The 24,427-nt window shown below is 44.2% G+C and overlaps 1 protein-coding gene across 5 annotated transcripts in view; it reads right to left on the bottom strand.

Moving 5' to 3' along the window:
* Positions 1-576: 576 nt before the first annotated feature.
* The window catches only part of KMT5B (lysine methyltransferase 5B), a 53,104-nt gene continuing 29,253 nt past the window's right edge, over positions 577-24,427 (bottom strand). For 3 of the 5 annotated variants that reach the window (XM_043924732.1, XM_043924731.1, XM_043924734.1), the window contains 7 exons: positions 19,922-20,087; positions 19,430-19,539; positions 17,814-17,980; positions 17,519-17,538; positions 17,301-17,437; positions 12,404-12,600; positions 577-4,917 (listed from right to left, as the gene is read on the bottom strand). In XM_043924732.1, the coding sequence (XP_043780667.1) occupies positions 3,434-4,917; positions 12,404-12,600; positions 17,301-17,437; positions 17,519-17,538; positions 17,814-17,980; positions 19,430-19,539; positions 19,922-20,087 (2,281 nt within the window). In that variant the 3' untranslated portion in view covers positions 577-3,433. Of the gene's footprint in view, positions 4,918-12,403; positions 12,601-17,300; positions 17,438-17,518; positions 17,539-17,813; positions 17,981-19,429; positions 19,540-19,921; positions 20,088-20,589; positions 22,475-24,164; positions 24,249-24,427 lie in introns of those variants that run through there. The other 2 variants (XM_043924735.1, XM_043924736.1) reach the window with 2 other exon arrangements.

Raw genomic sequence — 24,427 nt, 5'->3', positions numbered from 1 at the left:
GAACCCAAGTTCATGGCCTGGTTGCAACTCTCACACTGACTGCCCTGAGAGTGGACGCGGCTCACCCTGCAGCTTAACTGGCAATAGGACCAGGTGTCCACGCTGACCTACAGGTGCTGCAAAGAGGTGGTCTGGGGGTGAACAGCTTGCTCAGGGTCACCCACATGTTGCAGAGCTGGGCAAACTCAGGTTTCCTGATTCCTAAGTCAGTCTTTTCTCGACTAGGTTTTGCTACAGAAACTGGGAAAGAGGGACCCACACAGTCCTATTTGCGCCAGTTCTGTCCAGTTCAATGTGGGAAAAGACCAAGAAGTCAGGAACCATTAGTTAACTTTCTCAGGTTCAAGGGCTGGGAGGGTAGGCAGTTTACAAGTGGTCTCCCCACTGAGAGGAACATATGCTCACCCCAATCTAAACCAAATGGCAAAAGAGCAGATCAGGGCTCGGAAAACTCAACATGCAGAGATACTGAAAAGCTTCAGCAAGTGTGATTTTTACAAATTCTACTCTAAATGAAAACCTCGTGGACAAAGTCACCACTTTGATCTTCTCAGATACAGTGAACACCGGCCAAACTGTTTTAATTTCCGAATTTATTAAAATGATTAACCTCAATACTGCAAGTGCATGTACAAAATATTTGTAAAAAATGTCTTTTAATGAAACGTTAAAGAACTTACCTCAAATGCTGAAAAAGTCCTTTTTTTTTTTTCCATTCTTTCAGTACAAGGAATACATTGTATCTCAAAAGTATTACAACTCAGCAAAACAATTTAAAACAGTAATTTGAAAAATGATTGAAAATTGAATACTTTACATATATTTCTACGATCGTTTCCTAATTCTTACAATGCCACAATCTTTACCAATCATTGCATAAGCTCAGGCTAGAAGTTTTATTGATTGCAACCTTTTCCAAGTGGTCGGCAGTGTGTGGACTTGGCCGTTCCACACAGCCCTACAGCATAGGCAGGCCAACACCGAGGCCCCTCACTGTAAAAACGGAAGTCAGGTTTCCCTGGAAGGCGTCGGCCATGGCCGCCGAGCGCTTGTGCACACCGCCTCCCGAGGCAGTGACCGCCGGGCCTCACTGCTCAGGACCCACGGGAAGCTCAGCCCCCAAAGACGGGGCCTCAGTAAAGTTAAATGTCATAAATAAATTACTAAAGTTAAGCTTAAAAAATGGAGAAAAGTGGGAAATGTGGTATTGTTACTTTTTCCTTTAAGACTGAAATTCCTGAAGTGGCTATTGTTGGTATTCCAAAAGAACGGTTCAAGATGTAGTCTCTGAACCTCTTCCAGACTGCAAACTAGGTGGGGTTCCCACCAATCAGGGTGACTCGCTGTGCTCCGGTGCCTCCCGGACGCAGGGTCTAAGCGTGACCTTCTTGGTGCGTGAGCCCCCCTGCCCCCCACGGCCACCTGGAGACTCGGGAGGGCTGGGTGAGTCTGTAAAGTGCTCTGCGTGCTCGGGGACAGACCTGTGGGACCGCCCTACGTCGAGAGGTGAAGATGCTAGATGGAGTGAGCCGAGGGGGTGTGAGTGGGCGAGGTGGGCCGTCTGATCCCACGTTAATACCTGAGGGATGTAACTGCACCGTAACAAACAGGGACGAGACGAGAGAGAAGACCACGGAAGTCATTCCTTCAAGGACGGAAGGAGCGGAAAATTTTAAATTAGAGAACCTTTACGAATATTACCAATTTCTACTTGGAATCTACTAGCAACAGTTTTAAGGAACTTAATTTAAATTATGTCCTCAAGAACCTAGAAGCTGGCAGGAATCACGAAGTCCTGACAGCAGAGGTTTTCCCACTGGACTGCTCATTACCTGCAGAGGCCTTTCAGTATCTCAAGATATGGGCTACTCTTCTAGACACTACACGAATTCCCTAAATTGATTTTACTCAGGAACACTGTATATCCGAAAGCACATGTACACATTTCCCAGAAATAAAGAGACCCACTGGTGTCAAACACCTGCTACAGATTTATATTCTCAAATTCTTTTTCCAATGATTTGTAAAATAATCCAGAGAAATGGAAGGTTGGTATTGAACATAAAGTAGTAATCAAAAATTTGCTCATTAAGTTACTTAAACATTAATTTCTCTTTTCAAAGTGCTTCAAAAACAAATTAAATCTGACTCCTCTTTTTTGTTAACTGATAATATAGTAAAAAAAAAAAAATCTTTGATATTTTCAAACATAAACTAACATAAGCCAAGAACTCCCACTGATGCAGTGCTTAAAACTATATATTTATAATTTCCTATTTTATTGGCATGAATATTTCTAAACTTAAAAACCTTCCTGGTAAGTTCTTTTAATTTCTTATGACAAAAATTTCTCACAACACAAATATTTACAACATATACACTGTTTTCAGTTCTTTACACTGAATTTCAAAGACGAACATTTTTATAGGTTACCACAGAACAAAAGCTGTGACTCATGTTTTTATTTCATAAACTATTATAAGTTAAAGTGAATAGTTTTTTTTTTTTTAATATTCCTTGTAGCATTTTACAAGTGCAACAGAAAACTCGAAGACCCAAATTAAGAGAGCTGTAATGTAGTTCATTAGATAAATGTTGCTTGTTGTCGTCACATTGTTCACAGCAAATCTTTTGAAAAAATAAGCACCAATCATTCTTGCAAAGAACAATTTTATCTAAAAGGATTGAAAAGTGTTAAATACAAGGTCTTTTAATTTACATGACAAGCAATAAATACGCTGTATCGAAACTCATCCTGCACACTGCTACCCTTGTACATGTAATGTACTGAAAATTAGCTGTCACGCGTGTAATTGTACTTTTTTTTTTTTTTTTTAAAGAAACCAATTTGAGTCCCACCCAATGGTCTGCTATTTAACCAAGGTCACAAACAGTACACCTGGGCCAGCAAACAGTGTGAAACTGACAGAACTCCAAGGGGGAAACACCTAGCAAATAAATCAAAAAGCCAAAGATCATTGCTGGTGATATTAGCATATACTAGAAAACCTTAATATGCTGCTGCTATGATTTGTTTTAAATTATTGTTTAGTCATATATTAAAGAGCCAGTTGATGCTTTTAAAGTTAAAAAAAAAGGAAACTGTGTAGCCACATTATTGGTTTCAATGTCCTGTGTGGAAAGTTGCTATCACTGTACAATTTTGCTTGAGCCTTTATTTTACAACAGGGCTTTACCTCTAACTCAGAATTGCACATAAGAAGGCTATTTAAAAAGTACAATAAAAATTTGCACAAATCAGACTTTTTTTAAGAAGAGTCAGTACGCTGTACACTTTCTACAGTATTATGCTGATAAGTGATGAGACAATAGAAGTGCTGCCACTAAAACGTTTTCAGTTGAGGAATAATTGACTGGAATTTTTTATTTCTTTAAAGTAGTTATCCCGGGTCAAGTTAAGACCAAGAGCTTATTATGCGTTAAGCCTCAAAGACTGATCTTCTCTCCTCCTGGAAGAAATGTCAATATCTATAGAGTCTTTCCCAACTATGAGCCTCAACCGCTTGGCCGGAGGCAGAGGGATAAAATCGTCTTCAAAGTCATCGTCATACTCCTCATCCTCGTCGTCTCCCTCTGAAGAGGAGGAGTCGTCTGTGCTCTCCTCCTCGTACTGACTGTAGTCATCCACTTCCATACGCGACTCCAGGAGGGACAGGGGGTCACTACAGCACACCCCGTTCTCGTGAAGCCCCTCTGTATACGGCCCCCTACTTTCCTCGTCCCGCTTTAGCTGGATTTTTAATTTTGTTGAACTACTGCCTGATCCTGAGTTAAATCCATTGTTGAGCTTTGCTACATAGAGGTTATTATCATTTTCATGGTCTTTACTTAACTTGATGCTGATTTTTGAAGAATTCATCCCATCGCTCTCTTGGTCATTTGTCTTGCTGCTGCTGTCATGACGTCTGCGAAGAGTCAACTTGGGAATCCCAGAGTTATTTTCCAGGATTAACTGTGCATCATACCTCGTGATCCGCCTCTTTTTTTTACTTTTCACAGTTCGGAAGCCGTCTTTTGTTTTGAAGCTCTCTGATGTCACCAGCGATGCACCGACAGGCGAAGGGGCCCGGGCCCAGTCTGCATAGCTCCCGGGCACGCCCTCCACGCCGCTGTGCTCGCCGGAGTCAGGGCGGGCCCCCGCTGCCTCGGGCCCCGTGCCGGGCCTGCCCGGGGACTCATGCACGGGACTGGCTTCCTCTGCCTTTGCCAGCTGCCGCACCAGCTTCGCCGGCTGTGTCTTCTTTTTGGACATGCTGCTGTCGCTCTTAGGACACCTGGCTTCCCCCTTCTGTGCAGCTTCGTGGGCCAGCTCTTCGTCCGTCGCCGCGGGAGCGAGCTGCTCGCCACCATCTGGGCAAGGTTCTGTCAAGTCACTTCTATAGTCATCCAGCGTATTTGGTTCAAGCTTGATGTCGGAGGTCTCCTTCAAGGTCATCCTCGTCCTCATGGACCGCCTGGTTGTGTAGGTGCAGGGGGCGCCCTCCGCGTGCGAAGGGGTGCCTCGTTCCGAGTTCTGTCTGTGCTCTCTCGCCGCGTGTCTGGTTAAGCACCCACTGGCCACCGTGGCCTCCACTGGTCCCTCTGGCTCCTTCTCTTTTTTAATGGGCAAATTTTTGTAGAGAACGACTTTAGGCTCTTTCAGTACCAAGTTTCCCATTTCGAGTTTTCTCGAAGCACTCTTCGGCTCTAGCCGTTTGCAATGATTTCTTAATTTTATCTTTGATAGTAAAGGCTTTGCAGGTTTTTTCAGTTTCTTTGGTACCCTGGAATTATTTATAGGAGTTAGCTTAGATGAGGTAGAGTTGGAAGAAGCTGGAATTCTTGATATAGATTGCCTTGTTAATGTTCTGCTCTTGCTGTTCTTTTTTACACCAACTGAAGATTTTCGGTTAGAAGCTGTAAAGTTAAAAGAAAAAATAAGGGTGAAAAACAGTCTTGGTAACCCAGTAATGTTCAACAAAACAACGCCAACACCCAGATGATTAGCTGTGAAGTGTTTCAATTCCACACACAGGTGGTACACAGGCCCCAAGTGAGCTTCTGTCTGCACACAAGCAATTCCTACAGTTTTTCTTTACGTTATCCCTCTAATTTCTGCCTCTAACTTAAGAAGCACTGATTCACGTTCCAGGGAAGTAAACTCAGGGTTAAAGGGTTCTTATAGCACAGCAAGGGCCTAGATTTCATTCTAAGCTTGTCAGGGCACTAGTCCAAACTGAGAATTTCTTTTCCTGATTTAATATTTTACTGCAGAGAACATCTGAAGTAAAGCTAAGCAAAACCAGTATTTTTTTCGTTCACAAATTCTTCTTAAACTCATCATTTAAAATGTTTCCATTATTCATTAACTCAGAGCATAGTACTTGACCAGTAATCCAGAACAGCAACAGGTGACTAAAGGGCTCCAGGAGACAAATTCTATTACAATGTCTTCAACTGAGAAAGAGATCCTAAGAACCATACGCAGAATGCCAGGCTGGATGAATCCCAGGCTGGAATCAAAAAGACTGCCAGGAGAAATATCAACAACCTCAGATACACAGATGATACCACTCTAATAGCAGAAAGAGGAACTAAAGAGCCTCTTGATGAGGGTGAACAGGAGAGTGAAAACACTAAGACTCAACATTCAAAAAACTAAGAACGTGGCATCCGGTCCCATCACTTCATGGCAAATAGAAGGGAAGAAAAGTGGACACAGTGCCAGATTTTCTTTTCGTGGGCTCCAAAAACACTGTGGATAGCAGCTGCAGCCATGAAATTAAAAGATGCTTGCTCCTTGGAAGGAAAGCTATGACAAACCTAGATAGCATATTAAAAAACAGAGACATCACTTTGCTGACAAAGGTTCGTATAGTCAAAACTGTTTTTTCCAGTAGTCATGTACCGATGTGAGAGTTGGACTATAAAGAAGAGTGACTGCTGAAGGATTGATGCTTTCGAATTGTGGTGTTGGAGAAGACTCTTGAGAGTCCCTTGGACAGCAAGGTCAAACCGGTCAATCCTAAAGGAAATCAACCTTGAACATTCACTGGAAGGACTGGTGCTGAAGCTGAAGCTCCAATACTTTGGCCACCTGATGCAAAGAGCTGACTCACTGGAAAAGACCCTGATGCTGGGAAAGATTGAAAGCAAAAGAAGGGGACAACAGAGGATGATGGTTAGATAGTATCATCGACTCAATGGACATGACTATGAGCAAAACATGGAGGACAGAGGAGCCTGGCGTGCTGTAGTCCATGGGATCTCAAAGAGTTGGACACGACTTAGCGACTGAACAAGAACCACATACTGTCACTCCCAGTAGATATTTACCCCAAATATCACACTGTTGAAGCTGTTCCCTTCAGGGCTGTGAGCACCTGCAGAGACTCTGAGGCTGCAGGGTTTAGCTCACCCCATCCCTCCAGTGACTGCCCACTGATGACTAGAGTGAGAGAAGGAAGAGTAACACAGCTGGAGTCACACTCGGGACAGGGGGGACCCAAATTCCTCCCTCTGGACAAGGATCCCAAAAGGCTGTAACAATCCCCATGGGGACAAAACCTGGAAACTAATATGACAGCTGAAGGGCTTCTCAAAAGGCTTACATGTGACTCGAGGCTAAGCTCCCTGCATGGTGAACCTCTGACCTTGCCGCTGACTTTCTGCCTTCTGTTTTTCTCTCCGCTTACACACTGGATCTGTATTCATAGTGTTTTACAGGCGCCCTTTTCTCCAAGACGTCGTCTGCTTCCCATCCCCCACCTGAAGACCTCTTCCCATCAAAATACCTCTTTAAATCATTCACTAGGGATGTTGAGATGACCACACTAATCCTCACCACCTCTTAGCAGGAAACAGAATGAAAACCAGTTTACTATGGGTAAGCCCAGTACATTTCCCAACAAGACTATCATTCATTCCATGCTGGGGGTCGCCCAGGGCAACTGCTGTTCCTTCTGCATGGCTGAGCAAGTTAGGTTACCATCAAGTCGTTTTTATTGACAGAGAAGCAAGAATGCCTAACAGAGTTCCCAAAGTATCAGACCATCAAGAATAGAAGTCTCTGTACTAAGGAACTGGTTCATAAGCGGCTCTGGGATCTCCAAACAGCAGAATCCCAGGAACAATATCCCCTGACTGAACTAAGAACACACTTCTCCCTTATTTTTGGAATAGTAGTAGCAGTAAAGTTTGGTGCCACTCAACTTGAGAACCATGGTATCATGAACTGGAATTACCCAGAACTTGCCAGAAATTATTTTTAAAGTATAAGGATATCCAGGGAATCCTTTTGCTAAAAGATTTCTTTATGCTCATAAGGCTTCCTACAAGGTGAATGGAGGTGTGTTTATTGATGGAAATGCACCAGTGTGCTGGTGTTCGTTGTTCTCAATGTGGTTGCTGGGTGACCTCTCTCCATGGCTCTTCAAGGACCGTTCTATGATCAAGCTTCTCCTTTCAGACCTGCAATCACTCCTCTGCAATGATCATGTACTTCTTGTATCCTTGACAGCTATCACCCTGCAGTTTGGATCCAGTTTATCGCCCTCAAGAGACAGCTTTGGCCAATCTCTCTCACAGCCTCCTTGCCATGAAAACCCACGAAGACGTTTCAGCTGGGACCTTTGCTGTTTCTCTGCAGAAGGAGACACTGCTAGCCACTCTTCTTCCTGAACGGCCCTCCTTGCCTGTTCACAAGAGCCATCCCCTGGCTGTCCCTCTGCGTCCCTGGCAGGCTTCCTCCATCTGCCCCGTGGCCTGTACTCCGTGACCTGGACCCCTTCAAAACTGTCTCCCAGGGATAAGCGGCCCCTGTCCTGGCTGTTCACAGTGACATGCTGGCAGTTCCCATGCCATGTTCTCTAGCCCAAATCCCTCCTTAATTAGATTCACCTTACCCCTTGGACCTTGATCTCCCTCTAAGGTGGTCTCATAAGCCCCTCACAAGCCAATAAGCCCAAAGGGAACTCACCAGCAAGCCTCATGCTCCTCCTCCTGTTCTCCATCTGGTTCAACACCACCACCAGGCAGTCAGCTGCCTGAGCAGAAACAGGGAGGTCATCCCTGATGCCAGCCGCCACGTCCCGAGGAGCTCACTCCTGCACTGTCGCTGGACCCGCCTCCCCCTCCATTCCCAATGCCACCGTTTCCTGCCGTAACTCCGGCACCAGCTCCTGCCTGTCCCTGCCCCCTACTGCTTTCCCAGCATTCCACTCCCCACTACAGCCCAGGGTGATTTTCCTGGGACTTCTGGTCGCCTCTGGGCTTGAAACCTTCCCGTAACCTAAGACCGAAGAATAAAGTCCAAAATCTTCAATTCCGGTCACATCCCTTCTCTTCCAGCCTTGATGACTCTATTGACCCAATCCTACACTGGTCTTCACGTCCTCATTTGGGACGGTCCCTCTGCTCTGAGCACGGTCCGCTTGGCCGACTTCTCACCCCCTTTCAAGACTCAGCTCAGCAAACACCTCTCTCAGGAAGCCTTTCATGACTTTCTTGACAGGTTACCCTCCTAGGACTCCTCACAGCACCTGAGGTTCTCCACACTCGGCACTTCCTTTTAAGCCCTGGATGAATCTCACTGTGTGGTGATTCTGAATCTCGGCTCTCCCCCTTGCACCCCTCCTTTCAGGAGGCTGTTAGCTGACTGCAGTGAACCACTGACAAAGCACTTTAGTATGTCTGTGTTCTAAAGAGCACAACAGAGACTGTAGGCGATGCTACATCTTTTTGCCGTAGAGTTCACTTACATATTTATGTATTTATTGGTGTATTCTCATTTCCTTTGAAAAGCATTATCTTATCAAAAGCCCAGCTCAAAGGTGTGCTCAAGTCAAAGGACAGAAATAGCACAGCTGGTAAGACAACTGTGAGTAACGGGACTAAGTGCCCAGGGCTCGTCACTGTCCCATGGAGGCGCCGCTACCCTCTATTGCATGGGGAGTGCCAGCAACAGCGGGCTGAAGGAGAGGCGCTGAACTAAGAAGAGTCTACCAAGAGACTAAAGATCCTGACACAGTGGGGGCGGGCAGGGCAGTGGCTCCCCGGGCTCCAGCACTAACACCCCATGTGGTACCCTTCCCTCATGGGGGACAAATCCCAACCGCATAAACCTGGACAGTGCTTTGGGTTGGAGACACACACCCTTAGCCGTTAGTATGTACTAGGTACAGTGCGGGATGGCCAAATTAGTATGACCTGAATCCTAATAAGCATTCTTTGAGGTAAGAGCTATTACCCTAAGTGAAAACCAGGGTCACGTGGACTCACGTGCCTGTCAGGAGTGTCCATCTGGTAGGCGGCAGAGATGGGATTTGAACCGAGGTTTCTGGCTCGAGGGGGACCACATTGTCAGGTGGCCTCTAAGGCACACCACAGAGCTGTTATGGGGCCAGTGCCAGCTCCTGGTAAAGGACCTGCGGTGTGGCCATCATGGCGACCTCAGGGTGCCCTCAGAATCATCAGGCAGCTCTGCGTGGGCTTCAAGAATGACAGCCAGAAACAAGTGCAGGGAAACAACGCCAAAGCATCCCAATGGTTTGGGCTGCATCTACGCTCTGCACTGGAAGAGCCCCAAAAACACACACAGTGGGACCAAGGGAACACGAGGCCTCACACAGCTTGAGATGTTCACAACAGGGGGTCTAAGGACTTCAGTTCAGGGAATTTATCAGGCACCACAAGCAGGCTCCACCTCACGGGACCACCATGGGCATGTCTGCCTGGAACAGGGTGTTGGAAAGGATTAGGAAGCAGCCTGTAGGCTCAGCAGAAAAGAGCATTCAGATTCACTAGTGATGTCTGTGGCGGGACAGAGAGTGACAAGTGGTGGCCCAGTCCGTCTCCAGGATGGGTGCTCCTCAGTCAAGCTGAATGAGATGATTCTGCTGGGGGGAGTCCTTTGGGACTTGCACTCACATCCTGAGGCAGCACTGTGGGGAGCGGCCTAGCCACTGAGGCACAAGAGCCAAAAAACCCAGAATCTTCTAGTAACAGCATATAGTTCAGGTCTGTGGACTGATTCTGTGAAAATGGATCTCTTGTCTCCTCTCCGGATGCTAAAGCAAACAGTCAAGTTGTGGTTCTTGAGAAGACTCCAAAACAGGAGCTGCATGGAAGGAAGAAGTAATTTTTTCTTCCAACTAGGCAGAAATGTTTAAGAACATGTATGTTGTTCAAAGAAAGCAGTTCCTCTCCAGCTGTGAGCTGCTGAACTCTAAGCAAACCGTGGGATGAGACGGGTACTTCCAGCCTGTACACCTAGGATCTGCCCATGCCACCCAGGAGAGAGGCTGGGCAGCTCCGGCCTCGCACCCACTGCAGACTCAAGGGTCCTCCTTTCAACAGGCAGAGGAGCACGGTCAAGACACAAACACCACAAGAAATACAGCCTAAAAGAATACTTGGAAGAGCCTGAGAAATATTGCTACAAATATACTTAGTGAACAAGGTTCTCAGAGATGGCTGGAGTAAGCCTCGAGCTCCTTCAGAGCCCCCGGCCATGTCCAGTAACTGTCTCAGGACCCTCACAGTTACTTACGCCAGCTCTTGAATTACTCAAGACAACCATTCTGTAGAAAGGTAATCTGAATAAAGGAAGCACCCCAATATGAGCAGTCACAGTAAAGTGCTAGTTCTAGTCTGTAATGCTGAGACTACTGCTCAAAGGATTACCTGCTTCCTCCAGCCTTTAGGAAGTGGCATGTAGTCCTCAGAGTTACTGTGTACTGGTCCGGTTCTGGAGCTGAGGCCTGAAGTCCCTGACAGAAGGGCCTGAGCCTCACGCACTTTTCTATCTCTTTAACAATAGCAGACTTTGAACACGTATTTGGTTTATTAACATATATTCCCTAGATGGTCACATAATAGAACACTCAGCACCTTCCAAAATTTTTTTCCCCTATTTTGATTTTTTACACTAAGTGGTGTACTGAGTTCAGTACCTGCACATCAGTAACAGAGTTAATGCATCAGAACACGAAACACCCCAGCAACGCCACAGAGCTGTGTGGACAGCTTCGGGGCCATCTCCACTCGCGGGAGCAGCTCGCTTTTAAGTGTTATCATGTAGACACTTTATACAAGGGGCTTCAAAGTCTCCAGTTTCACCAAGGAACCAGACTCAGAAAACAAAATGTTGATTATGCTGCATTTATTATTAAAACCAACAGTCAACAGTGAATGACAAACTAACTGCTCTTTTTGGTTCACTCTGGACGTTAAAGACTGAAGAGGAACAGAGCACTGCCTCCCGCACTACAGAGGGCAGCCCTGGCCTCCGACTCCAGCAGCAGGCTGATTCGGAAGCTCGCGGCAGCGACACTCACCATCATGGGAGACGCCGTCCCTGCTCTCTGGGCCTTTCTGTAGTGGAGAGCACCCAGAGGGGGCTCAAAGCATCAGAAGACAGGTAAAAAGTCTCCAAGAGTCAGACCTCAGAGGGTACTTACTGCTCAGAAGTATGTACAGACATTTACAGTGCCAAAATAGGCATACTCTGGGGACTATCAAGTTAAAACTTTTAAATTTTATTCCTATCAGAGACAAGACAGACTGAAGAGCCTACTGCTTTAGTGGCCACTAGAGCAAACTGGTGTCACCCAGATGAAAACCAGTAGTGAGCAGAATGGTTCCAGGATGTCAAAGCTCCACAAACATGATGTGTTTTCTTATGCTCATTTGGGATTTCTTCTTTCTTTTCTCTTTATTCTTCATTCTCTTTTTCCAGTTTCCATTAGGTCTTGCCCCCACAAGCCACTGGGATCTTAAAGCTTCTCCCCTTCTCCTTTCCATCTCTCTTCCCACTTTCGGCAGTGACTATGACAACTCGTCACAGTACAGTGACATTCAAACTGCTGCTCTACCACAACTCTGAGTCTGGGGACTGGTGGCTTGGCAACTGGGTCAGTTCATTCTGAAAATGGCATGTGGGTAGTAAAAAGGTGGAAGCCTTGAGACCAGAAGCTATGAACCCCCCAAGTCCATCATCCCTGCTAACAGACTGGTCAGTGCAGAACAGGCAAGTGCCTGTGTGCTGCTGCCCCGGCCTCTGTCTTCTTGCAGACCTAACAACACCATTACAGAGACTAACACCGTGATAGCTTTCTGTCAAACATGACAACCCTGGAACACATGACGAAGAGATTCAATGTCCCAATACCAAGTATTCAAGAAAAGCAGACAATTCAGCACCATCTGAAATCTGGAGGCATGATAGAGACTGCTTTGTGCTTGAATCACTTCTAGAACCTTGCAGTGCTGGTGAAGTGCATGAATCCCAGGGCTGCTCTCAATGTTCAAAAGATCAAAGCTACTAAAGCATGCTTTAGAAAGCAAACTCTGTGAAAACACTTAAGAAAAAAAAAGATATGCTTATCAAACCTCCCTTACTTACTTGCATTGTTTTTTTCCTGAGTGGTATCTGCATCAGTGTTAGAGCTGACAGATTGACTGTCTGAATTTTTGCTGCTGTCACCTAACTTTTTAAGCCTATTTAAACGTTTATCTGTTTCTCTGAGTCCGTATTTGCTATTGATAACAGGAGCAGGCGCAGGCAGTCCCACTCTGGATTTAAAAGCACCAGTTCCCCGTCTGAAAAAGAAACAGCACAGGTTACACAAACAGCATACTCACTGCCGTCAGCCTGGTTGCTGAGAGCACCTGTCCACATCAGGTCAGCAGGTGAGATGAACTGATGAGTTTTAATCATCATTGCAAGCTGCCAAGTCTAGGACTCTCAAAACAAATACGGAGATAAAATTAATGCCCCAAAGCCCCAGACTTAAAACACTGTTAAGACGATTGTCAATCACTTGAGAAGGTATTGGACCCTGCAGAATTTCAAGTGTAGGTAAAAATAACCCACCTGTTAATTATACCCTAGCTTTGTTCTGCATAATTTAATGCTCCATTACTAAATATTGAAAATGAAGGAATTAAAAGAGAAACTAGAGAATTTCCATAAACTAAGCCATTACTTAGAAGATAATGTTAGAGACAAATAAATTCTAACTGAAATTTTATATTAGGAAGGCTAGGCTATCTTAGTGAAAATCTCACTTCTGGAATAATGAAAACTAAAATTCCTCCTTTAAAGTTACTGGATGAACATCATTAAGTTAACAAAATGTTACTAAATAAGAGACATTTAAAGACCTGCTTTTACCACCAGCTAAAAATGATTTGTAACCTGCTTTTATTATTCCTATCCTTGTTTAGTCGCTAAGCCATGTCTGACACTTTTGCGACCCCATGGACTGTAGCCCTCCAGGCTCCTCTGTCCATGAGATTTCTCAGGCACGAACACTGGAATGGGTTGCCATTTCCTTCACCAGGGCATCTGCTTGGCCCAGGGATCAAACCTACATCTCCTGCATAGGCAGGTGGGTTCTTTACCGCTGAGCTGAAAGGAAGCCCAAGATGGGCCATACTTAATTACAAAACAAATAATCATGGGTAGAATTATCTGGAAATTAATTTTTTCAAGTAAAATGACTATTCACCTGCTTCTCTACTCCCTTGATTTCTTCTTTTTAACTTATGACAGTGATATGCGCTTGCTGCAACAGGTGAGGCCACCTCTGGCTCTGCCTCCCCAACGCGGAAGTTCCCCGAGCTCCCAGCCATCTCTGTGTGCAGAGCCCCAGCACCTGTGTTAACCACTGCCTGCACCTCATCTGCTGCTCTGCCGCAAGCTACACACCTAGACCCACTGCTGCTTCTCCTTAAGCGAAAAAAAACCCCTAACAGGTAATACCACACATTCCACTCAGGAAGCAGCTTTCCTCCTTTCCTCCTACCCCAGCTCTCTTATCGCTATATTGTGCACAAGCATTTCTGAACTCAACATGTTTTGAAAGCTGTACCTTTTACACAGACTAAACATACCATAATCTATTCAAGCACTAGATGGTGATGACTGAAACCTGTCGGTGTTTTGGTGTCTGCTTGCCACCATGAACGTTGCTGCTACGTTGCTCTTGAAACCAAATCCACACTAACTAGTGCTCCTATTTCCACAGGACAGATTCTTCCATATGGAATTGACTGCCAGATAAAAGGGTGCTATTATTTTGAACAAATATTGCCAGAAGGAGTTCCCAAAAGGTTAAAGCACTTTACAGCCCTACTGACATTGTGTGAGGGCTGGTCTCTCCATATCCTCAGCCGCAGCACAGAGTATACTTTTAAACGTTACCAATTTGATGGTGAAAACGAATACCTAGCTACTGTTTTACTTACCTCGTTTACAGCTATCATTTTCTGTGTGGCATCCTCCATACCCCTCTCTTCTCCAGTGGCGTCTACCTCTTCTTTATGAGCTCTAGGAGCTTTTTGTCCTTAGGATATAACTTGGCCATATGTGTGCTTTTTCCTCCCTTCAAGTTTATCATTTATCTAACTTGCTTTTGGCTATTCAAAAATGTTCATATTCACCATTTCTTATACTAACTTCTTTCAGAAAATTCCACTACCCCAAGTTTAGACATAAAAGCCTCCTAAAATTTTTCTAATCATTTTACATAATTTTTAAATTTAAAATTTTAATCTATTTGGAATTTATCTTGCATATGGTATGAGATGGGAGGTGAGCTTGGTTTTCTTCCAGACCCATCATGAATTATACCACCACCTTTTATTAAAGAAATCATCATTTCCCTACACATGGTATTAAGATCTCATACACACCGAGCTCTGCTTCAAGACTCGTTCATGTCCTCTTACCTATTTGTTCATATCTGAGCCAGTATCATTAGGTTTTGAACTCAATTATTTCACAGTAATTTTTAATACCTATTAAAGCAAACTGCCCCTAAGTATACTTCAAAATGTGGTTGTCATCAGACATACTTTCATACACTTTAAAATACTTTGGTCCTTCGTATACTTTTCATACTTTAAAATACTTTGGTACTTCATATTCTTCAATCCCTCATTAGATTTTATTCTTCAAATTCTCCAGTTACATTTGCAGTATCTACTTATGAAAAGTATTACTACTGTGTCAGGATGGTTACTGCCCAGAAGCATGCATCAAATATCTTCTGGACACTGCACCCACGATGTCAAGGCCTGGGAAACACTCCGCTCTCCCAACCTCACCGGCCCCGTCCTCACCCCTCAGCAGCCGGCACACCGTGTGTCTCCCTTCACAGCACTGCTCTCCTAGCTGGCACTGTGCGAGCCTCGCTTAGCCTGCCTGGACGAGGTCTAACCTGAGAACTATTCAGCAACTCGGAGATGAATAACTGAAAGAGTTCCTTTGACTGGTCTCATTCTCTCGCCTAATTTCTGCAAAGGCAGAAACAATTTGTTCCTGAGGATTTCAAGAATATTCCCAAACAACCTTTAAATCAAACTCCCCGATAGTCTGATAATAGCTGTGCCTACTGTTCCCTACAAGGCCTTTCCACTTAAAAGCGATTTGCACATTTCTCTTTATTTCTTGCACTAACCCTGTGGAGTAGGCAGGATCAGCCCACCTGACCTGTGAGAAACAGTCTCAGGGAGAACTAAGCTGCCCAAGAAACATGCAGTCCTGAACTAGTGAAAGAGCTGGCTCATGGCTGGTGTGGATTCCTGTGTATGCGGTTACATTTTGTAGGAAGACTCCTAAACATATTCAGCGTATCATTTGCTCCATTCCTTCACTCACCAAACAGTTATCAAGCACATAGTTATCACTACATGTCAGGTACTGTTTTGGATGCTGGCAACATAGCAATAAACGAAAAAGATAAAAATCTCTGCCTTCATGGAACTTACATTCTAATAGGAAAATAATCAGAAACCACAAAATACTTTTACATCTAACACCTGAATATTAACTGTGTGTTTTATATACTTTTTGTGAGATAAATTTAATCCTCACAACAACCTTATGATACCCTAGTGTTATCTCCATTTCACAGATGGTGTAATTAAGGCACAAAAGCAGCTAAGCTGCCCAAGATCACACAGCTAATAAAATGTAGAGTCACAGGATTCCAACTTAGGGAGTCTGATGTCAGACCGCAGCTCTGTCTACACCACGCTGTCTCTACAAAATGGCTTTAAAGCATTATTCGACTGTAATTAAACGACTTCATGGGTGAAAGGGTCTTTCTGTTGACTGGCCTAAGATTTAACCAATGTCTGAACCATTTTTGTAATTTATAAAAAGATAAATTTTATCCTCCCACACTCCCAACCCCCCTTTCCTGCCGCCCTTTCAAGTCAAGGACCCGGGAGCTGGGAGAGAAACAGCTGGGGCTGTGCCACGGCTCCCCGCTCTGCTCTCACGACACAAGAGACCGCGGGCTGCCCAGGAAGGAGAGGAGGCCGAGCCCTGGGAAGCAGCACGCCTCCCGAGGTGGGGGCTGGCAGCAGGTGTCCACGGTGAGAGGGACAGCAGCGCCCCCCATCCTTGCTCCCGCGTCCAAAAAACATCAAGTGGCGAGAGCGCAGGCTCTGAGGCGGGCGGAGCCGGGCCTCTGCACCGCAGCGCGGCCGCTCTACCATCCTCTCCCAGGACGGCTGGGGACCGAGTCCAGGAGGGTGAAGCACCCGGAACCTCACACAGCACGTACAGCGGGTTCAATAAACCTAGGTGTGCTCACCTGAAGAAGAATGTGTACACACACACACACAAGTGTAACTGAACCACCGTGCTGTACAGCTGAAACTAACATGACTGCGAATCAACTACACTTCAATTAAGAAACTAAAACCAAATGCAGGAGTGCTCCCCGTGGGGCTATGCCAACCCAGACAAGCCTGGGAAGCTGCCTCTGCGAGCTCTACAGACACGTCGCCACCAGGAGATGAGCAGTGTGGACAAGGAGTCCTGCTCAGTCAGATGTGGAGGGTTTCCACAAGGACCCGTCTTGATGTGTCACAAAAGGAAGGTCCTCATCAAGCTGTAGAACTCAGAAATCGCGAAGAGCATGTGCATCAAAACACAGGACTTCCAGAAGACACAGCCTGGGGTTTTTAAATGATTATCAGTGGTGAATCTCACCTGCCATTCTGGAGCAACCCCACCCCGGAACTGTGTGTGTGTGTCCCCCACTCTCTCCTGAAGCATATCTATATTCTGACTCACTCATAAGGGGAACAGCTGGGAATGATTTTAACATTTTAAAAGGCCAGGCGCTCGTGCCCTTAAATAGTTCTGTCTTCTCTGGTTTTGCTCCTGTCTGCTGTCCTGGGTGTGATGCTACAGAACACAGAAGACTATCCCTGCCATCTAAATGATGAGAAGACAGCGTGCACTCATTCTCACAGTCATCAGGCATTAATCGATACTTTACCTTTCACAAGTGTAACACTCGCAGAACTCATTGTTTTCTCCAAAAAACCCATCTCCATAATAGCAAGAAATTTCTTCTCCAGGTTCAATATCTCTTAGGGCCTTCACACATGCTGTATCTCGGCCAGTTGATACAAACTGAAATAAAATGAACTCATTAAGAAACGCATACCTGAAGCAAAGACAAAATACTTGAGATAAAGTATTTTTTATGCTTACCTTACAGTTAGGTCTGCAATCTGAAAAATGTCCAAAAGATAAAGTCAATTAACTGTAGATAAGATCTGAAACACGAACAATTATAGAAATCTGAAATAAGCTTTCCACATAATTTTCCCAATTTTTGATAGAAGTTTTTGATCTCGAGTTAAACTATAGGAATACTAATTTTCATAAGTTTGTGCAAAAAGAATTTTCATTTCCAACCCTCCTTTAAAGGAAGACAGATAAGGCTGCTCTCAGTTATAGCAGCGCTACCCAACACCAGAGCTAACGCCTCGGAAACAGAGCTTACCGTGGTTTATAAACGCAGCGGGACCAAGCCAGAGCTGGGCACAGTTTTTCCGTGTGGAATACATGACACTGAAGTCGTTTTCTCCATGTCTAAGCAGCATGTTCTCCTCAATTTCTGAAAGTTCGGCAATACAACCCACCAGTAATTCTATTTTGTCATTTCGTTTCCTATTTAAAATATGTGATGGTAAAAATTACTAGTAATTATAAATAATAAGGCTTCTTTTAATAAAATAAGCCTGTCCAATAAATACCAGGAATTGAGAAGACCTAGCTGTGCGTGTTTTAACTGACTCGCGTTGACCGCACCTGGATTTCATCTCCTCTTCCCTGGAAGCCCCACAGCCTTGCGCAGCTGCCTGATCCCTACAAGAGACCAGGAAGTCCTGCAGGCATCGTGCTACCTACACCTCTGAGGCCCCTGTGCCCTGCAGGCAGGAAGGACTCAAAAAGCCGCTGCACTGAACTCAGCTTGCTGACCCTGAAGAAGGACACAGATGAGCAGCAGCAAAGGGTCAGGAGCACCCAGAACTGGGGTGCCGCCCTCTGGAGCAGCACCAGCCAAATGCAGTGCGAGCCCGACACACACCAATCTAGGGGCTGTGGGAAGAAAGCAAAGTCGAACTGGTGAAAGCACTTTCAGTAGAATGTTTTAACCCAATACAACCCAAATGCTATTTCAGCAGGTCATAGCATGAAATACGAATGAGAAACACAATATAAAATCTGACATGTTTACCACAGCTGCAGCACTTCTCAACTCTTGAAGACCAGCCACATTTCCAAAGTCCAATAGCCATGCATGACTGGGGGCCACTGTCCTAGATGGTGCAGTTCCAGAACCCAAGACCTCAAACCTCACATCCATCTGCCAGGCAGGGAGCCACGAGAGCCCAGCAGCAGGCTGGGTACCATCCCACGGCAGACAGACACTCTCGCTCACGTACATACACATATTTTTTTCAAGAGGCCAAGAGTCAGGCTCTTTAACGTTCCATTTTCAGGTAACTGACCCTAACATTTTTGCTATAAAAAATGTCGGGGGTCATATAAGAGGGGGGCTACAGGTTTCTTCTGGGAGGTAAGGCAGGGAATAGGCCTTCTTCTTTCTAATGAAGAAAGATATAACCACATACTCTTTCCTGTACAGATTTCATCCCTCCTACCTGGGGTCAACTGTACTACATTTATTTGAGCTGGCACACACCTGTATTTTTAGCAGGCAATGTGCTAGTAAGATTTTACACATGAAATTCCTTGGACCATTAAAACTTCATACGTAACCTTTCTTACAGTCCAGTGAAGGACTGATTCTGGAACCTAGGTCATCTAAGCCCCGCACCCCTAACCTTCCAGCAGTCCCTGAACAGGCATCTGGACTTGTTAAGAGGAAAACACAAGCACCTGACTTAGAAGTAGGACCTGGTTCAACTCAGACTCCAACTCACCACTGTCTCAACCCCAAGTCACTGGGCTGAGGCGCTGGCCTCGCACTGGCTCCTTTAGGGCGAGCTCTGGTTTTTGCCCTTCCCACAGCTTTCTTAGCACAGGAATGGTAATTTGAGAGAGAACTTTAAACAAGATTATTTTATGGGTTTACACTAGTATAATAGTTACCACTCTTTCGTTGCAACTATTTTGGCTCCATTTTGTTCTGAAGAGTATCTATTACAAGGCAATATTTCAAATCCACTGTCAGTTGCAAACATTCGCAAATAAATAAATACCTAAAACAGAAAAAAATTTTTGACACTTACTTCACACTAAATTATTTATCTTGCCAGACTCTCAGAATTATAAAAGCAAACCACCACCATCAATGAAAAATTTAAGATTAAGTAATAAATATTGTTATTTTAAAATTTCACAAATTTGTATACATGGTGACTTGGCTATGTTACTCTTAAAAGTTCACAGAAAGTTTCACTTCTAGACAACGTAGTTTTCTCTATGGATAGTCATAAATTATCTTATGTGTTATTAGACCTTGATATTAATTAGTTTTATGAAAACTGGATTTAAAATTTCAGTGTTCACTAAAATTTACATTTTAGTTTCCTTTAATCTTATCCAGACAGATAAAAGTATTAATTTTTTCAATAAACTCACATGTTCCTTGAATAATTTCTCCTGCATTTTGTTCTTGTTGAGAAAATAGTGCCGTGCCCATTCTCCTGAAGTCAGACATTTGAAGGCTTTCTCCAAGTGCTCATCTTTCTTAAAACGTTCAATTACTTCTTTGAGTTCTTCCTGCCTTCCTTTAATAGGCCGAAATCTGAAAGAAATCAAAACAACAACGTTAGTTATCTTCCATCATCCCTGAGCCACTGCTAAAAGAGCTTGAGAAAAAAGTAACCTAAAAACAACAACCAGACCTAACAAGAGAACAATAAGTAATCTGGATAATGAGTACTAAAATAATACTGATCACCAAGAAATATAACTTCCCTTCCTCAGACTGTACTTTAGTATTTTTATTTCACTGTTATCTCATTAACCAAGAGGTGACCAGGTGATTAAAATGAGAGCTAATTCAGACTTTTAACTGTCATCTAATTTGGGAGATACAAAACAAGAGATCTAGGATAGAGTTCATCTAATTGAGTTGGAAGGACAAGAATTTTTTAAAACATGAGGAATCAAGCCAGAAGAGTGCAGTGCACTGAGCTTTAGAAGAAGGATGAAGTAAACAAAATTATGCCATAAACAAAAACACCCTCTATGTACAGAGTTAGAAAAACCCCAAACTAAGCATCCTGACAGGTCTTGAAACACACCTGGATGTTCCACCAGCCACGTCAACGTAGTCTGTGATAACTGCATTCCAAGAACAAGCACTGTGCAAGAGTACAACTCGAGAAGTGGCGCTGTTGTGGCGGTGATGGGAGGAAAAATTGCTGGGGTAAAATTTCAGAAGGCATCTATGTAAAACCAGCTATAATGACTTCAGAACACTACATGGCCAGGCACGTCAAACACACGATACAATCATGGCCCAAGTAAAACTTAAGTTTTACTCATTTTAAAGCTATGTTCTCAATAAAATGTGCACTATGACTAAAAGTTCTTGGAGCTTAACTTCAAAATTTCTTCTCATATTAATGCAGTTTATTTTTCAAAATAAAGCTTTTTAAAAAATTAACATCCAACAACAAAAAAAGGAATTACAGACTGCTCTTCAAGTAAAATACATTAAGATTCAGTAAGATTTTAAGCCACAATATTTCACCAAGGATTACCTTTAGGTGCTGTGCATACAGGTGCTATGGTGAAAAATATAAGCTAGAAGACAGGGCTACTGTTCTACAGAAAATTCTGCTGGGACTGAAAGACATATCCGTGCATCAAACAGAGAAGCAAAGATCAATGTGCAAATACACATGACTGTGGTACAAACAACACTGCTGCAGCACTCTGAAGTGTGGAGATTATACCTCAAGCAGGGTTTGGGGCGGGCACTGATATGGACAATGAAGAAAGTGGTGAATTTAGATTTCTAAAGAAAAAACAGACTATTACTAGAGGCAGGAAGGAATCAGAAGGAGGAAGGCAAAGGAGAGAAATTCTAAGCAGAGGACCTAAGCAGAAATTCTAAGGCTTGATTCAAAGAGATGACCAGGGCTGAGGGAGTCAGCCGGCGAGCAACAGGACAAGGAATGTTCTAGAACAAGGAAGTGGGACCATGCGAGGAACACAATAGGTATAATACAATTTACTGGGCAGGATCTTCAGAGGCCTTCAGGTGGGTGAGCACACTGACACCTCTAGAAGCTCATGAGCCCCAGACTCCAGGGTTAGGAAGCTCTCACGACTCCTAACAGAAGGATCCAAAGGAGCTCTAGAGATAGCCCATGAAAAAACAGTGCCTTATTTTATTTTCCATTTCAATCAGTTAGCACACCAGCCCTCACAGACAGATGAGTGGAAGTCCTCTGGACAATTCAGAATGTCTTTAACTAGACTGTCAGACTATGGTGTCAGGGAATCACTAAAACACAGATTTGCAGAACTGTGAAAGTATTCAAACTTCCACACAGTTATAGTATTAAACTACTTTCGAATTGCGGCCATCACAAGTGATTTTGTCAACACTGGGTTTCACTAAGAAACCCAAACTAAACCCTTCTGGCTGCAACCCTGCACTATGGGGTTATGTGCATATGAAGGACAGATAAGACCACCCAGCAGCTGTTAGCTTAGGTACACCACTCCAGGCAATACCAAATGACGGGGAACAGAAACTCACATTTTGCACAGTAAAGAGAAAAGCAAAAGTTCCCTCTGAGCAATAATCCATGATGTTAAGTGATGGGGCTACAAGCAATCTTCACATGTTCAATGTAGGACTGACCAATGGTGATACCTGTCAAGTAACCGCATGGCTGCACACATCAGAGTCAGGACTATATTCACCTCAAGATCTTAAGAACATGACAAAAAGTAAGTCTCAGACCCGGAGCAGACACCAGCTACTCCTGACAGGTTTCATGTGCACTCCCCACTTTCTGAAACTTCCTATCTAAAGACACCTTTCAGCTATCCTTTTGTCTATTCTCTGCTCGTGCTGGAAACCCTAAATACTCATTGGAAGGACTGATGCTGAAACTGAAACTCCAGCATTTTGGTCATCTGATGAGAACAGCCGACCCACTGGAAAAGTCCCCGATGCTGGGAAAGATTGAAGGCAGAAGGAGAAGAGGGCATCAGAGGATGAGACGGCTGGATGGCATCACCAATGCAATGAACATGAACTTGGGCAAGCTTCGGGGGATGGTGAGGGACAGGGAGCCCTCCATGCTGCAGTCCATGCGGTTGCGAGGAGTCGGACACAACTGGGCAACTAAACAACAAAAACAACATGATGCCAAACAATTTATATGCTAAAACCAACACACAACAACCACCGCTGGAGTTACTAATATTGTACCTTCCACACAACCTGTGACTTTCTTTTCTGCTTTCCTGACTTCTACTGCCTCAAACACAAACAAAACCCCCTAAACTATCCCTTGCTGCCCATTGGACAACAATCTCTGTTTTACTTAAAATGTAATTTACAGTCAAAACTTACTGTCATATTTGGCTGCTACAGGCATGAAATGATAGTGATGAGGAGGAGAAGAAAACAGTACTGGGTGGACAGGAAGGGGAAGAGACAGCTGTTTTCGATAACCAGATAGAACATCAAAATCACCTGGCTGACAGTTCAAGTCAAATCCCTTTGTAACAAAAACTGTGAGGAAATAAAAATTATTTAATAACAAGGCTGTTACAACTATCAGGTCCAAAGCAAAAGGCATAGGGGATCTTGGAAAAAATTATTTTTCTATTAAGAAAAATATGTTCTGTCCTCTCCTTAATACAATCACACTAAATCTCCCATACAAACCGCTTAAAGCTATTCTACACCATGGCTCCTAAAGGTAGAAGAAAATTTAGATGATCTAAAAAGTTATGTCTGGCTCCACAAATGAGGAAAATGAGGCCCAGTGAGGGCTAACTGCTGGAAGGAGGGGACTGTTGCCCAGGCCTTTCTTGGCCTGCTCGCATCTGAAGCATGAGCGCCCTCTTCTGTCCCTTCCCCAGGAGACCGGGGTCTGACTGACACAGCTGAGCACCAGCGCCAAGCCCCACCCGAGACGGAGCTGCCTGGTACCTGCCTGGTGCCCGGACAGCAGTGAAAGGCGTGGAAACAAACTGAGTGTGTGTGTGGCGGGGGGGGGGAGGGGGCGGGCAAGAGAAACAGGTTTTTGGCATTTCCAAATCAACACGCCCCTCCTCCCTCTTAATACGATATTTGCAACTTTAAATAAACCAAACATTTATTTTTCTCTTCCCACACTTCTCTGATCCCATGGCCAGTATAGGAATTTTAAAAATATGGCATTTACAATTATTTACTATCAAAAGGGGCAGGGAAAAAACATATGAATTCACACTCCCACACACCTGTTCCCCACTCTTTCCAGAGACTGACTTCCCAGGTTTTCTTGCTATTTGGTTTTTCTGTTTCCAAACCCAAGAGACCACTGTGGCAATGAAGAAAAGCTGCAGGTGTGTATTAGCTGTACTACTGTGCCCTCCATTAGCATGTACAACCAAGAGCTGACTGGAGGGAGAGGAAAGAGGAGGGGGGACAGAAAAAGGGAGCGAGGGAAGGAGGGAGGAAGAGAGAGAAAAATGCTCAAATATTTAAGATATAAAATAAAACCGTGAGGCAACATTGTGAACACATTCCCCCTCTGAAGAGAGTTTAACTGCAAACTGACATTCCGAGATGCTGAGGGGGGTTCCGCTAGGACAGCTCTTCATTCCTTCTTGACCTGAAAGTAAACAACAACCAGAAACATACCTGGCTGAGTCCTGCAATCAGTGCTCAGCTAATCCCATGGAGTGCCTCCTGATCTTTGGATGAATGATTTCTCTTAAAATTACCCTGTTATGGAGTACAAGTTGTTTTTTAAATACAGCTAATACTAAGACCAAATTTTCAAAAGGTTTGCAAAATGTTCTAAAAATTGTGTTTACGCTGACACCTCCAATTACTTAACATAAAAAAACATTATAATGGCTGAAACAAGTTAGTTTGTGTCTTATTACTATTTGTAATGCTCT

This window comes from Cervus elaphus, chromosome 2, assembly GCF_910594005.1.
Source record: "Cervus elaphus chromosome 2, mCerEla1.1, whole genome shotgun sequence".
NCBI classification, from domain to species: domain Eukaryota; kingdom Metazoa; phylum Chordata; class Mammalia; order Artiodactyla; family Cervidae; genus Cervus; species Cervus elaphus.
This window is presented reverse-complemented; position numbering and strand designations above follow the sequence as displayed.